The 16,164-nt window shown below is 39.3% G+C and overlaps 2 protein-coding genes across 4 annotated transcripts in view; one reads left to right on the forward strand and one right to left on the reverse strand.

The window, feature by feature from the left end:
* Nucleotides 1-6,824, reverse strand: part of lrrfip1a (leucine rich repeat (in FLII) interacting protein 1a) — a 59,736-nt gene extending 52,912 nt beyond the window's left edge. For both annotated transcript variants that reach the window (XM_044018347.1, XM_044018346.1), the window contains exon 1: nucleotides 6,243-6,824. In XM_044018347.1, coding sequence (XP_043874282.1) covers nucleotides 6,243-6,332 — 90 coding nt within the window. In that variant the 5' untranslated portion in view covers nucleotides 6,333-6,824. The remainder of the gene's footprint in view (nucleotides 1-6,242) is intronic.
* Nucleotides 6,825-8,613: 1,789 nt separating this feature from the next.
* LOC122765136 (ras-related protein Rab-17-like) lies at nucleotides 8,614-13,650 on the forward strand. Of its 2 annotated transcripts, none has more exons than XM_044019247.1 (7): nucleotides 8,614-8,722; nucleotides 9,011-9,235; nucleotides 11,472-11,623; nucleotides 11,716-11,841; nucleotides 11,941-12,034; nucleotides 12,860-13,026; nucleotides 13,138-13,650. In XM_044019247.1, exons 2-6 carry the CDS (start codon nucleotides 9,055-9,057, stop codon nucleotides 12,985-12,987), a joined length of 681 nt encoding a protein of 226 aa, XP_043875182.1. In that variant the 5' UTR covers nucleotides 8,614-8,722; nucleotides 9,011-9,054; the 3' UTR covers nucleotides 12,988-13,026; nucleotides 13,138-13,650. The 2 variants fall into 2 exon arrangements, with proteins under 2 accessions (XP_043875182.1, XP_043875183.1); XM_044019248.1 differs by lacking the exon at nucleotides 8,614-8,722 and having other exon boundaries at nucleotides 8,755-9,235; nucleotides 13,138-13,143; nucleotides 13,189-13,650.
* Nucleotides 13,651-16,164: the final 2,514 nt, after the last annotated feature.

The raw sequence follows: 16,164 nt of genomic DNA on the forward strand, positions 1-16,164 counted from the left end.
GCGACGTTCAGATTGGCTCTGAAGCCGGCATGACCAATGCATGGCACTGAGCAGCAGTGCTCTCATGTCTGCTCCTGAGTGGATCTAATCGCACGCAATGCACGGCTTAAGTTTTGTGACGGACCGAAACGTACCGAAATAAAGTTGTTTGCTGTTATGTATTGAACCGAACAGGGCGTATTAAACAGTTCACTAAAATGCCAAATATTGCTGCATCCCTAAGGAACACCCTGAAAATGCATTAGCAATCAAATTTAGAACTAATCTGCATTAATTTGCAAACAGCTGTTTATATATACAAAAACTCACTAAACACAAAAAATCTGGCTGATGTTGTACAGATGATGTATGGAACCAAAGGTCTAGCCTCATGTATCTGCTCCACACTAGGGATGCTAATTCATCATTTATACCGATGGGTACTAGGGTTGAACAATTAATCAAAATTTAATTTCAGTCATATTTTTTTAACCATTATTTGCACAACATTTCAAGCAATCATGCTACTACAAACAAATTTACGGTGGGTTGATCGAATATCCAACACAAACGTGTTAAAAGACTACTAAAACGCCATGACAACAGTTGAACATGAACCGTGGGAGGAACATGGCTGGCAGAGGAAACTTTGCGGTTCAACCATATATGTTTGAACCAGAGTCCGACTCTGAACAAGAGGAAGCTATGGAAGAAGTTGTAGTATGTAGACTGCAACAGCATTTGTCAGAATGGTCAGTTATGAGCTCTATTTGACATTTTCCTAAAAATGTGTGTGTTTGTATGTCGGTTAAATACGGTCACTGACTAAATATGGCGACTGCTGTTTGTGTGCTCACTGTTCTCCACAGCAGTGGTAATGTAATAGCACCTTTTTTATTATTAATCTTCTGGTCAGTCCAGACCAAGGTTCACAAAACAATCTGATGCAAAGTGGTGCGCACACACAAACACACATTTGTTGACTTTACTTTTGGCAACATTTGCGGTGAAATGTGTTCACAATGCAGAGAATTCAACATTGCGAGTTTTATCTCCTATATATACACACTAAGGGGGACCATATTTACCCTAAGGGGGAACACTTTGGCGATTGGTAGGGCCTCCAGAGTCCCAAATGTAAGTATTAAAATGATTAAAAAGTTGATTTTGCATAATATGTCCCCTTTAAAAGGGAAGAAAAGGTGTTAGCACTCAACCTGAACCTAGACTTAAAATTATATTTCTACATCAGACATGATTTTGTCAGGAGGGAAATTCTTTACTTCTTAATTCCACTTCAATTCTCTCCAAGAAAAAACAACAAACTCCAGATGCATTCAAGAAACTGTAATTGTAAACGGATTTACAATCAAATGAACCTTCAAATATTAACAACTGAACCAACTACAGTCATTGTTGTCCTGTAAGTAATGAGAGTCTTTACAATGACATTGATTCACAGTAATCCACCCTCACCACACTAGAGTCCAAATGAATCTCACATAACTGGACCATGTGATAAAATCACCACTGCTCTAGTAATTAGGGGCAACAGTGTTTCTTCATGTGTGGTCTTCTACTTAGTACTTTATAGTAAACAGTTTTGGTTGACAGTCTGATCAGTTCCTCTGTGCCTTCTGATCCTAAGGGGAGTGGAGAAATAATGTATCATGATGAACCATAACTTTCACAGCTCATGTAGAAAGTCACACTACAAACATCGCCAGGTATGTGCACTACACTGAAATGCCTAACACACTGAAACAGCATTGATTACGTCCATGAAGATTTTCCATTTTCACGCCACCAGGGTGACCAGCTGTTGAGTGACATCTCTCACACCTCTCCTCCATCCCCTTCCCCCACCCACTGACCCAATCTAAACAGGGGAGCAGCAACAGCTGATCTTTCAGGAGCATCTATTTTTAACACTCTTTTTCAGAATGGGCCAACTCATCAAGGCTGCCATGCTTTCCTGTCAGTGAACCGCCATTGGAGAACCTGACCCCTCTACCACTTAAACGCACAGACTTTCACTTTGGTGTGCAGATGTGACAGAAGAAAAAAACTGGCAGTGATCACTGTTGAGCTGTCTGTCTGTTTCAAGACCTGGGTCACCACTCAAAGAGGCATCGGTCAAAGGGAACCTGCTGTTTGGTTGTTGTATCTGCTGCTGTTGCTGCTGCTGCTGCTGCTACAGCCCGGTGACATTCCTGCCACCACAAATAGACTACGACAAGTCACGACTTCCAGCAGCAGCAGCAACAGGAAAGTGCAACCTCAGAAACACCACATACAATCAGTCAAGCAGTGAAGAGCAGACTGCATTCAGAGAGAGTTTCACACTGTTACCATGTCTGGTGAGCATATGTATGTCAGTTAGAAGTGATATGCAAATTTACCGACACATCCTGGTTAGGTTAGAACAAACTTCCCCACAACTGAGCAATGCTCAACAAACTTGCCCTGTAACAGAGCAATAGTTATAGTTATGAAGGTGCAGTCATTTGCATCCACAAAACACAATATTGCTTCCTAATTGTGTTTTTTTGCCTTGTTGATTCTCTACTTTGAGATTACACTAAAATGTTGATCATTATTTTGTATTTCATGTATGGTGTAGATACACGGGTGTCACAATATATCATCAATCTTCATTTATAATGTTCTGTTATGAGACAGAGGATGATGTGATACTGAAATTAAGAGTTGAAAGTGGATTTTGTTCACAGTTTATGGTTGAATTGCAACTGATAAATCCAACCCAAATGCAACTAGCTGTGTCAATGTTTTTAAAGGTTTCAGATTCAGTCTGTCCAGACAAAAATGCAACCATGTCTCCATGTTACTGCCTCTGAAACAGTGAGACAGTGTGGACAGCAGGTATGTCAGGAGCAGAGTTGATGTGTTATAGGTCAAAACATGTGTGTGTGTGTTTAGATGTAGTGAAAGTAGGGATAACATGATTACTCGATTTCACAATTAATTGTGGTATTAAGCACTACGGTATATTAATCGTAACAATTCCTCAATACCGTCTGAAAAGATTATGACCGAAGCCCGGAACCATATAGGTAGTTCAGCGCAACTCAAACGGAATGAAAACAAAGTTACACAACAACTACGTGTTACCGCTTGTGTTGTTTTGTTTGTGTTCCATGCAATTTGCAGAATAGAACTGTTCCCGATTGTTAATTTATGGCAGAGGAAGAGTTATTCCCTCCAAGAAAGCGAATCAAATCAGTCATGTGGGAGTTTTTCAGCTTAAAAAAAAAATTACCATGGTGTCATTGTGAATGACTGCGGACCAGCCTGCCAATCGTGCCACAAAAATTGCCGTGAAAGGAGGAAACACGAGTAAAGGTAAACACACATCAATTGGATTAAATTACGTTGATGTTCAACAAACACTTAATTGGAAGGAGATTAAATGTAAGCGTGTCATTTGCAATTAATAATGTATGACGCATGTTCGGCTTTCAGGGTTAAACGGCATTCACTTAATGTTAAGTGATACGTAATGTGATGTCCGTTTCATTTATTACAAATTTATTTGTCTCATTGTAATTTAAACATGAAATAAACAAACCACAATAATAGATACGTTTTATATCGGGCCACATACAAATAGATAAACTTAAACATTTGGTATAGATGACAATTGATGACTTAAATAATTTAAACCCCTGGGGGATTAATAATTGTTGCCTATATAATAGTGTAGTGTATTTGCTACATTGTTTTGTTGGCATCGAAATATATAAATGAATGAAACTTTAAGACCTATAAGCAGTGTTCATGTGACGTTACACATTCATAGTCTTGTGAAATCAATTAACGCTTAATAATCGTGATAATCAGAATATCGTGATTCTCTGACTATCATACCAAGAAAATCTATAATCGTTACATTAAAGTTTTTTTTTCAGATACAACACAATTTTAAATAGTAGTGTGTAACTTTAAAAGATAAACAAATGCCACACTGCATCCAAGACGTTGTCAAATAAGTTCACACGACTCCAATTAAGTCTATCAGCTCCACAGCATTGTGCATTTTCGATCTTGTGTCACCCGACAGTGTTCCCGCTCCGCCCACAGGAAGTTATTTGTTTTTAAACAGACAGAGGCAACAGTCTAGTAAAGTGAGTGCAAACAGGATTGAGCCCGACTGAAAACACAAAGAAGCACCCCCGAAAAGTGTCGGAAGAGAATTCTACATCTCAAAAAACCCAGTCTGTCACAAGTTTGATTTGGTGGGATAAATACTTCTTGTCCCCACCCACCTATGTGCTGCCTCTGTATACACATACACGTTCCCTTAGTCAGGTCTGATAAGAGTTGATGGAGCCTGTTTTGAGATGAAGAATGCAGCATACAAATGTTAAATCATGTCGGTTCAAGATCAAACTGAGGCACAATAATAACATTGACAAAAGACAGTTTAATCAGATCAGTTTCATTTTCACAAGAAGAGCAGCTCCTACCACTGCTGTGCTGACAGATGACAACTTGAAAAAGAGTGAGGAACAGGGTGTGAGTTTGTTTCCAATGTGGTATAGCTCTACACTTGTGTATCACACTTCAAACAGAGAGACTTAAGTCCTGAATACACACTAACTAAGCATTATAGTTCATCCTCCAGCAGACTCCTGAAGAGATTAGAAATGGGGAACAAGTGTAAACCTGTCACAACATGACTTCACCACCTGTTCGAAACAATGGAGTGCAACTGCTGCTGAGTCCTGACATGTGTTAATGTGGGGCAGCCTAACAGTTCACACACAGGTTAGCACATGAAAGACTCATTATCCCAAAGACCAGTCAACCACTTTCGTCTGCTGTGGGTCATGCTGCAACTGCACTACAGCAGTGCATCTATACATCAAAACCTGAAATAAAACTTAATTTCATTTGCTGAACAAATTATTTCTTTATTCTATACTGCAGTTCATATCAGTGTGGTATTCCCACATTCTAAATTAAGTGCTTTATCTTCATATTTTACCAAAGAGCTGGCTGATGAGGCCATAATCATCCATCTATTGTCTACCACTTTATCCTCATCATTGGAGGCAATATCAGCTGACATAGGCAAAAGGTGGGTTACACCCTAGACAGGTGACCAGTCAATCACAAGGCCAACATATAATGACACACACACACACACACACACACACACACACACACACACACACACACAGCAAACTCCACAACTTATTTTTTTGTTGTAACAGTGCTAGGCACTATTCTGCCATGTGGCCATGTGGACTAAAGACAAATTCTATTCCATTAATCGTGACTGAATTATTGCCCTCTTGTCTCATATCAGTTAAAAACTATAAACTATTGCAAGGAAAATAATTGTTGCCTGTGATTATTGTCTTATTGTAACATGGATTTCACACAGGAAATGTTTTTCCTCCTCCTGCTGCTGCTGCTGCTTGTTGAATAAATCCTTGACAAACACTCTCCGGTGTTGGTTAAAAAAATAAAACACACCTTTGGTGCAACTATGTTACCAAGCAACATTTAAAAATAGTTTCACCTATTGCATATTAAGCAGGTTTCAAGTCTTTACAAATTTGTAACAACAGGAAACAGACCAGCAGTTGCCTGGATGGTAGGAAGTCTAACTAAAGAATAGGGAGCACAGTGTAGAACAGGGTCAGCAAAGATGGTTAGGACTGCAATTAAGATTAGTTTCATCAACATCATCAATAAATATATTGTTTTTATCCATTAATCAATTAGTTCTTTTGTCCAGAACATTCATTATTTAACATTTATCATTGATTTATCATAGATGGACTGATGTCCAGACTTTAAGCAGACTTTCTCTCATACAAAGGGTTTGCCATATTTGTGAACACCTAAAATCCTACAGATTTGAAGGCAAAAGATGAACTAATTCATATTTATCTTTTAAATACTGTAACGGCATAAAGGCATGTTATTCAGGATATTTATATTTCTTTTTTAATATCCATTAAGACGCAATAAATAATGAAGACCAAAAGGATGCAGCGCCCACTTGTGGCACTTAAAATAAATAACCAGGACTGTATGTTAGTAAGTTACACATCATTTTCACGTCACTCAAGTAAAATAAAAACTTAGTTCACATTTTTACCAAATTCCCCATGACTAACTTATTGTGTTGTGTTATTGTGATTAACCGCGATATCATCCCATTGTTATTGGCGACACAAAAACAAACAAGGTGTGTGGCGTCTTCACTCAAATCAAACTACTCCGCTCACCTCTCTCGCTATGAGATTCAGAGCATCGTCCTCCGCCGTCGACTTATCCTTCTTCGTGGACCGTTTCCGTCCTGTACCCTGCGTCCCCATGTTTCCTCGCCACACAGCTTCGAATCCTATCCACTGAGTCGCGTTTAGTTTACCTTCACTCCTGCGGTGCGGCAGCAGCACCGAACAGTCCAACACAGAATGGTGTGTGTCCCTAAAATGTCAAGTTAAAGGCGGAGGAGCGAGAGCAGCCACTGCTCTGCGCGGCTCATTGTCATACATCCGTTTCAACACTCCTTCCTGTGAAGACCGTCACAGTGCGGACTCGAAACGTGAAGTGAAGTAAAGTCAGCACGTGCGTCTCTCTTTAAGCTAGCGCCCCCACTGCAGCTTCACTCTAAACAGCGTCGCAACTGTACCACGCACTCTGTGGGAACAACATAAACCCCTAACCCCTACTAACTGTAGGCAAACTACAGTTCAAACATTTTATAAATGTGTCGCTTCTAATGCTGTAGTGTGAGGGGCAGCTTCACAGTGCGACGGACTTCATCGAACTCGTACCTGTCGCACGAACTTCTGAGCAAATACCCAATCATGTTGCCTTCACGTCGTGTGGGATATATCGTGTTCCGTGAAACGCAATTCAGTTTGTTGTTGTTGTTTTAGTACCAACAACATAGTGCTACATAATACAATAATAACTACTATGTTGATAATGATATTGATAATATCCACCTTCCGCAATAAACACATACAAATGTGGCATAATGACAAGTCACAGTTAATTTGGCTGTGTGGGAAAATTTCATTCTCAATAGCTCAATATTTTGGCAAATGATTTAATGGTACTCTTAGGGATGTACAATATTATTGGCACAATATCGGTATAGGCTGATGTAAATAAAACATGTAAATAAAATATGTTAATTTTACTTGCAGAAGAAACTAATTGAGCTCTGTAGTTGACAGCAACAATATTGTGCATCCATCAGTTATTGATTTATCTGTTCAATTATTTGTGGTGTGTACGGTGAAAATTGAGGCCCAATATGGTCCATATTTGTGTCTAATCTTTAGTGTGTCACTATTACACAAAATTGATGCACGCCAATTGCTGGACGATTGCGTTAATTTACGACCCACCACATAAGTGATGGTGAATCCGAGTCTCCCTGATGAGAGTTACGCAGGTTCCTTGAACGCAGCACCAACCTCTGGATGGGGACTTGTTGAGGGATCAGTTTCAGGCAGAAACCAAAGCTGCAGCCAAAGACATGGACTCTGGCTTTCTCTCACACTCCCTCTGCTATTTTTACTGATGAGCAGTGAGAGAGCTTGTGTTTCTTAAAGAGACAGTCTCAGTTCTGAATGAGTCAATCACAATGTACTGTACATCCCATAATCTTGATGTCACAGAGCACTGTGTCAGGAGTGGCAGGGGAGAGTTTATAGTGACCTCAGTAGGTATTTTTAAATCTTGTATCATAGACTAAAGAGGTTGTTTTTATGTCTTTGTGTGATGTCATATCAATTGTTATGTGGACTGGCTATGATAACAACAACAGTGCTATTATTATTATTATCAATATTAATGATAATAACAATTGGTACTATTATTAGGCATTTGACATGAATTCCAGGCACAAAGGATTGCTAAATACACTCGAAACAAAAAATAAACAACGTACCTTGAATTGCAAAACAAAATAAGAGCACATTAAGCAGCATGGAGCCTGTACATTGACAGATATTAAATAATCTAATTTACAAAAAGATAAAATACAAACATGGATATGTTCTTTTAAATTGTAAAACAAATAAAAGCTTATGTATAAAACACAATATTGAATAGAATAGAACAGAATAGCCTTTATTATACCGTGTTACAAAAAGTCCAGCAATAATAGTAATAACAATAATGAAAATAGAACTGGGATAAAACCCTTGAAATTACAAAATTATAATACTATGATATAATGAGTTAATGCAAAAACTGCCATTGTATTATTATGTATTGAACTTTGTAAAACCTTCCAGAACTTTGTAAAACCTTCCAGAATCAGAATCAGCTTTATTGGCCAAGCATGAGTGTACATACAAAGACTTTGTTGTTGTTTTTCACTGTAGTGTACAGCAGGGAAACTTTTTAAATATATATTATAAATGTAAATATACAAACAACCAATGACTTATTGACTTGTTAAAAATTAAATGTGTGGAAAAAGAGCACCACATGACTGATTTATGATCGTAGACTGTGAGGCTTCAATACTTGATTAGCAGTCATACAGAAAGTTTTTTAGAAATGAAACGGCGCCCTCCTGTGTTGACTGAGAAGTGATGCGAGGAGCTAAGAGCAGGAAGAAAACAGGCCAGACTGTGTGCAGAATCCAGGGAAGTCATGTTGTTTAAACTACTGATCACTTGAACATGGCTTATGTTTGTGTATGCGAAATAATCAGCTTCTGCTTTCAACACTAACATAACAGGTAATTAAACTTGACAAGAACAAACTTTCTGACAGTCAGAAATGTTCCAAAGCGTCACAAACAAGAAATGCTGACTTCATTGTTGGACTCACCAGGTGTGATAACTGAGAAAGGTTTTACGACTCGGCAGTAAGTGGGATTGTGTTGTTGACGTTTTACAAGTTAAGACTGGACTTTGGTTTTAGTTTTATTATCTGTGAAAGAAATAGAAGCAACGACAAAGAAGACGCATTTGTTCCTCTGAACAGTATACTGCTGATTTTTAACAGGAAAAATAAAACCCTACAGGATCAGGACTTGTGGATTTTTCTACTCTGTCTCTCTGTCTCTGAATGGGGGAGCGTCTCCCAAGGGTGCCAGGTGGAGTGCAACTCCACAGTGACACTCTGAGGCGACCCCTGCGGACGCTCAGGGTCAAGATGGTGCTTCTGGGAAGTTCTGGTGTGGGAAAGTCGAGTTTGGCTCTGCGATTTGGGAGGGATGAGTTTAGGAGTCCATCGTCGACTGTGGGATGTGAGTTCATGACAGTTACAGCTGTGGTTAAATATCATAAATCCATTAATCCGTTGGAAAAATAACTGTAGGTTTGAGATTTATCTTGTTTTTGTGCCAGGAGATGATAAATGTTATAACCTTATGTCTGTACACTATGAAGATACTGCGGGTGGAAATCTGGTGAAAATGTCATCCCAATAGTCCCATCGGAAATATATTTACTGAGAAAAATACTTATTTTCTGCGCTGTACAGACTGAAGTGGCAACCTATTTGCCGTTCTTGCAGGACATAACGTTTCTGTACTCGTGCTTTTCGTGAGACAATAAACAGTGTAATCCACATTGAACAAAAAATAAAAGTCGTCAAGCAAAATCCTTGGTATCAGGTCTGTCACCTCAAACTAATTGACAGGAAAAGATAAAGTTTTTTATGCCTAAATGACGGTTAAGCAACATTGTTGCTCGCGTCCTGCTCTGATAACCTAATTAGAACGCAGAGATGCCGACAGGTGCCCACATGGCTCATTTACTACAGTTTACTACAATAAGCTGTGCTTTACGGCAGTATCGGTTTGTGGTAGTAGGTCAAAATAAGAGCATAATAAATGAAATGATCTAACTGAATAAACATTAATTGTATTAAGATAAAACAAAATATCAGTTATGATTAATCATTATAAATTAAAGCAACATAGGTGCTAACTAATTAGGCACAAAAAATGCAAACATAAGCCTCATATTTTCCATGGCTCTAACACAGACACAAATGCAAAATGAGTTAATTAAAACAAAAAAAGACATTCATATATACAGTACCAGTCAAAAGTTTGGACACACCTTGTGATGGTTTTTCTTTATTTCTTTATTTTCTAAATTGTAGTTTAATACTGAACACATCCAAACTATGAAGGAACACATATGGAACGATGTAGTAAACAAAAGACTGTTAAAGGAACCAGATTTTTAACATATATATATTTTAATATAGTAGTAAAAATATCAAACTCGACATTTTCTCCATTAACGATGACTGCTCGATTCCTTGTCAACTGAAAGAACTGGGTGGGCACATCTACAATCTTTCTGTGTGTCAGTTTCTTGATCCGTTGCACAGCAGCAACCATAGCCTCCCAGACACTGTTCAGAGAGGTGTACTGTTTTCCATCACCGTAAATCTCCAGTTTAAGAAGGGCCTACAAGTTTTCATTAGGGTTTAGGTCACATGATGAAGGGGGCTATATCGTCATTCTGTCATCTTTAAGGCCTTTGCTGGTTTGCCACATAGTGGAGTGCTTGGATGCATGTGACGGAGCAAAGTCCTGCATAAAAATCATGGCCTCCTTGAATGAAACTTTTTCCTGAACACTGCTAGAATAAAGTATCTTCTAAAAACTAGCAGTAGGTTTAGCAGGTGATTTTCAGTCCATCTTTATTCCCCGAAAAGGTCCAACTAATTCATCCTTAATAATAGCAGCCCATGCCGGTCCACATCCACCTTGAAGTAGAGTTCTGTGTTCATTAGTGATCCAGCCATGAGCTCATCCATGTGGTCTGTCAAGAGTCACTCTCATTTCATCTGTCCATAAAACCTTTGAAGAAATCTGCACTTCAGATATTTCTTGGCCCAGTCTGGATGTTTCAGTTTATGAGTCTTGTTCAGCGGTGGTTGTGTTTCGGCCATGGCCATGTTTCTGAGCACTCTACACCTTGTACTTGTGCATACTTCAGGTAGATTGCGTTGCTGGAATACGACAGCTCTGGAGGATAATGGTTACCGGGTAGATTCACATTTCTTCTCAAACCTTTGGCAGTTAATTTGCGTCTTTTCTGTCAACATGTGTCTGTTGACCATCAAAACGTTTGATGGTTCTGTGATCACGGCCCAATATCTAAGCAATTACAAGAGCGCTGCATTCTTCTGACTTTTTTTTTAATTTTTGACTTTTCTTTTTTGGCCCATTTTGCTTGAGGAAAATAATCTGCCTAATAGTTATGCACACCTTGATAATATGCTTGAATCCATACAAACATTCAAGTTTGGAGTTGGAAAATGTGCCCAAAAAATATGACATAGTCAAAATACTCACTTGCTTAATAATTGTGCACTCAGTGTATTGAGGGATCTGCAAAAAGAACCTGTTTGTAGATATTTGATCATGAATTTTAAAGCCAATACTGGCTGATACCGACATGGCATCCCTATTGAGAACTGTCTAGATTTACAAGTGAAGATGTTATATCTCGACCCTCCAGGTGCCTACCTGACCCGTGTGGTGAATCTGAGTGATGTCACTCTTCGCTTTGAGATATGGGACACGGCCGGACAAGAAAAGTACCACAGCGTCACGCCACTTTACTACAGAGGAGCTCATGCTGCAATCCTGGTCTATGATATCACAAAAAGGGTAAACGGAACAGAGGCATGCTGGGGGGGTTAATGATTCACCTCAGTTCCTCTTGGCTACTCTTGAGTTTAATTGTGCTTGTGTCACTGTAGGAAACATTTATCAGAGCTCAAATGTGGATGAAAGAGCTTGAGAAACACTATATCCCAGGAACTATTGTCATGTGGCTGGTGGGCAACAAGGGGGATCTGGCTGAGGAGAGGCAAGTCTCAGTGCAGGTACACACAAAGAAAATATACCTCATCACAATCAGCCCCTGTTCACTGTAGACACTGATATTTGACGTTATCATTTCTAATGTCATTGTCATCACACAGGAAGGACAGAGTCTAGCCAGTGACAGGGGTTTATCCTTCACAGAGACATCAGCCATGTCAGGGGACCAAGTCAGCGAGCTTCTGCTAGCTATAGGTAAGTTAAAGGGACAGCTTGGATTTTAGGCCATTTCTGGGAATACGGACTGGTGCTCTGGCTGATTAAATGGCTGCCAGGTATTAGACTGAAGGGAAAACATTGTTGACACTTACCAAAAGGCTCACTGAAACTACACCTGCACAAGTCTACGACATTTTAAGATTATGTTTACCCCTTTATTTTACAATTATGTGGGCCTTTCTAGATGGAAACAGAATTTTGTAAAGTACCAAAACCCAAATCATTGATATACATCACAGCACAAATAAGTTGTTGATCCACTCCTGCCTGCTTCAGGAAGTTCAAATTAGTTTTTTTGCCTGGAAATTTGCCTGTGTGACATAAAACTTAACAAGGCATAGAATTTATAAATTATTTTATTAGTATTTTAGAAAATCAGGAGCAAAATCTAATTGTATCAATAAGACCTGATTTTGTTCCTGAAATCAAGTCAGGAACAAAATCGGAATACAGTGTAATTCAAATTTCTGAGGATCAAAGGTTTTAGCTTTCAAATTTTGATCCAATCCATGATTACAAATCTTATCAATTTACATGTGAAAATCTGGTCATGGAAACAAACACATGGCTCCAGCTCCACAGAGATGCCCTGAATCTACCAGTAGAGGGCAGCATATACCAATGTGAAAAGCAAATGTACTTTATCCTCGTCAATCTGACCTTTATTGGCAGTTTGAAAATACATAGTGCCAGTTTTCTTTCACTGCTCGATCCGCTGAACTCTGACATCATGTTTTCTTTTCCTGTTGAATACAACTGTGATGTGAATGTGATTTGTATGGTAACAGAGGTGCGTCTCAGCCCACAGAGTGCATGAGAGTATCGGAGCAGAGCAGGATGGTCTGTTAGAGTGGAGGGAGACACAACTCGAGGATCTGCATCACAGAAACACCTTCATTCCTTCTTCATGCTGCAGAGTTACGCCCTAACTGTCTGTGCTATTGTTGTTTGAATAAATCCCCAGACAGGTAGATCATTTGTCAGTTTGTATCAGTGTTTTTTAAAATTCTGTAGTAGTAACTGGTTTTATTTTCTCTGACTGATGTGTCTGTTCTTTCTCCCCTCATGTGTCGTCACAGATCACACTGGATCCAGGCATCATCATGAGACGACACGTCACATGATGATGCCTGGATCCAGCTCAGAATGGATATCTGGATCCAGCTCAGTATGGACATCAGGATCTGGACCATGGCCATCGCTTTAGCAAGTCAAAAGGAAAGTTTGATCTAGACCCCCAGGCCTCTTTTTCCTGAGGCCCCCAAAATCCCCTGGAAAGCCCCAGGAGATCCCCCATGCAGAGGTCACCTGATTTCCCAGCAGCCCTTTTGCAACCAACAATTGTAAATATCTCAATGTCCCTGTGCATCAATAACACCAGGATTGAATGATTCCAGCCTTGATATTAAATCTGCATGTATTTAGCTTGCTCACACTGCCATACAAAGTGACTTAACATCCCTGCAATCAGACTCTTTCTTATTGCAAAATATTCTCTCATGTTTTCACAATAGTGGGTCTCCAAGGGATGCAGACTCCAAGTTAGAGTTGTTCCGATTCCGATAGTGCCGAAAATGTGGGCATCGGTATCGGCGAGTACTCGAGTCCATGCACCGATCCTATAACACATCATTTATTAGAGCTCAGTTCTTCTTCACACCTCTAAAACAGCACAGAGCAACTGTTTCAAGAGCGGCGAAGAAGACCTGATCACCCGACACCTGTAGACAAGGAGCTAACGTTAGCGCATCATGTCGGCAGTTTGGCAGTATTTACCAGTTAGCTCCGTTAGCGTTGTTAGCTGCGCTAGCTCCGTTAGTGCGCCTACAGTCAAACTGAAGCAGCCCGTTTATTAAACGAAAACAGCAGCGTGACAACTAACCAGCGTACCTGTGTCCTGCGTATGTATGCCTCTGTTTTTAAAGTTTAGCGTTACTTCAGAGACTCATTTTAACAATCTGGAGTCATGTAAAAACTACGTGTGTCCTTTCCCGGTCAGTCGTCATGGAAACATGAAGCTCTGCCAGTGCTGCGTTGTTTGGACCAGAGTCAAAACAAATGTACGAGCTGAAAAACTAAATAACATATCACTGGTAAAAATAAATGGTGTCCATTTGCTGTATTCGTTCATGTTTTACAGAGGGTTTAACCTGAGCCAAACCTTACCACCAATAATAATCATATCACAGTCATGCAGGCGTAGTATATATATTTTTTTATAACACACTGGTATCGGTACTCTGTATCGACCGATACCGACACGGGTATCGGTATGGGGAGGGATTTTAAAAAGCTTCTGTAGAGCCAGAGCAAAAAAAAGAAATGTTAAGAGGATGAGATCCACAAAATAGAACAGGTAACGTGAGCTTGTCTTTGTGGGATTATTACACCGCTCAGTTGTCTGGATTATATGTTGCCTTTGAACCTCTCTACTGCAATGTTTCAATACTAAAATGACGAGACTTGCTTTGCATGTACACAGATGTGGTTTCAATCACTTTTGGCACTCTTGGTGGGAATGAGGAAATGAGGCTGATGTAACCATTTCCTGGCTATGAATGTGCTTAGGTTTAGGGACAAAACGCTCCAGGTTAAGGCTGTAAATATGTTTCTTTCCTCAGTATTAACATCCTCAAGGATTTCCACCTTCAGATAATGTCTTCAACATAATTTTGATGGCACATCGACTTAAAACAGGGTTAATTGCATCACCTCGAAAGCCTGAGTGGGTCTGCATTGCATAGGAACTAGGGAACTTCGGGTTGGCACCATGATGAAACTACAAAATTCTACTTTGCGTCATACGCCACAGTCGTGTGACTTTTTTTGTCAAGTCCCACTAACCTGGCTGTGGACCCGTTACACCTGCCCTTAGAGGCTTCTCTTCACATGTGTAGGCAGCTCCGCCAACATGGTGTGGATTTCAGTAACCTTCATTCACAGAGTTCCGAGTTCCAATTACAAATAAAACACCACAACCTCTGATAGCCACTAAGCATCAGACCCACCCACCTTCAAGCTTTAAAGTGATGCACACGTTTGAGTCCACCATTAAAAAGCATTCGTTCATGAATTTCAGTGTTTCTACATGATGATTTTTGACATTTTTGACAAATTACCATTCCTGTATCACCTACTATTTTGATTTCCAAAAGATATACAGTAATTTGTGTTTGATAGATGAATCACAGCTTCATTTTATACTTGTTCATTGAAACAATTGCACATCAATCTTAAGTAAAAGGCTAGAAAAATAAAATGTATTTGGTGACCAAAACAAAATTTCCCACCCTCCTCTCTCCAATTTTCCCAAGCTAGCCTCTGGGAATAACTGATGTAGTTGATTTGTGTTTCCAGGCCTTATTACGCATAAGTCCACATGTTTTCATGGTTTCACGTGAGAAAGTCACATTAGTCGTTTTGACTTTATGACTTCATAAAAGTACTGTCTATGTTGTTTTTTTTGCATCAAACTAAACAATAGAAATAATTGAGAGAATGAGAACACACGATACTTTGTATCATCCATAGAGTTTGTAATGTATGATTCAAACATTACTGTCAATATCAGTTGTTGATGTGTAAACTCTGGCTGTGACCAAAGCCAGATGCTTATTTTTCCTCTCAGTTTTGTCCACACTGGTCATATACCAGGACACATCGATGTTTGGACCTGAACAACACGGATGATACATCTGTAATTTGATATCATCAAAACCAACCGGCACAGTACTTCAATTTTTTGAGTGCAAAACTGAACAGACACCACATTTGTGTCTGTGTCTCATTTCTTAGTGTGTTCTTGTGTGATTTTACACTGTTTTACTGAAGTTGAACATCAAATTATATTCTATTGTACAATGACAATAAGGGCTCTGCATGATAGCAAATATATAGCAGGAGCGAAAACTGGAATTTGTCCCTTCACCTCTGCTTCCAGCTTAAAAAAATAGGAAAATGTAAGTTTGGGGTCGTCAGAATTACTGAAAATAATACATATGACATTGTGAAATTACAAATTTATGTAAATAACATAATGTGATAAAGGTTAGTTTTGATTACAAAATTAAATTAGTATCCATATTTATTTTAAAACTCAATCCACT

This window comes from Solea senegalensis, linkage group LG2 (genome assembly GCF_019176455.1).
Source record: "Solea senegalensis isolate Sse05_10M linkage group LG2, IFAPA_SoseM_1, whole genome shotgun sequence".
Classification (NCBI taxonomy): Eukaryota; Metazoa; Chordata; class Actinopteri; order Pleuronectiformes; family Soleidae; genus Solea; species Solea senegalensis.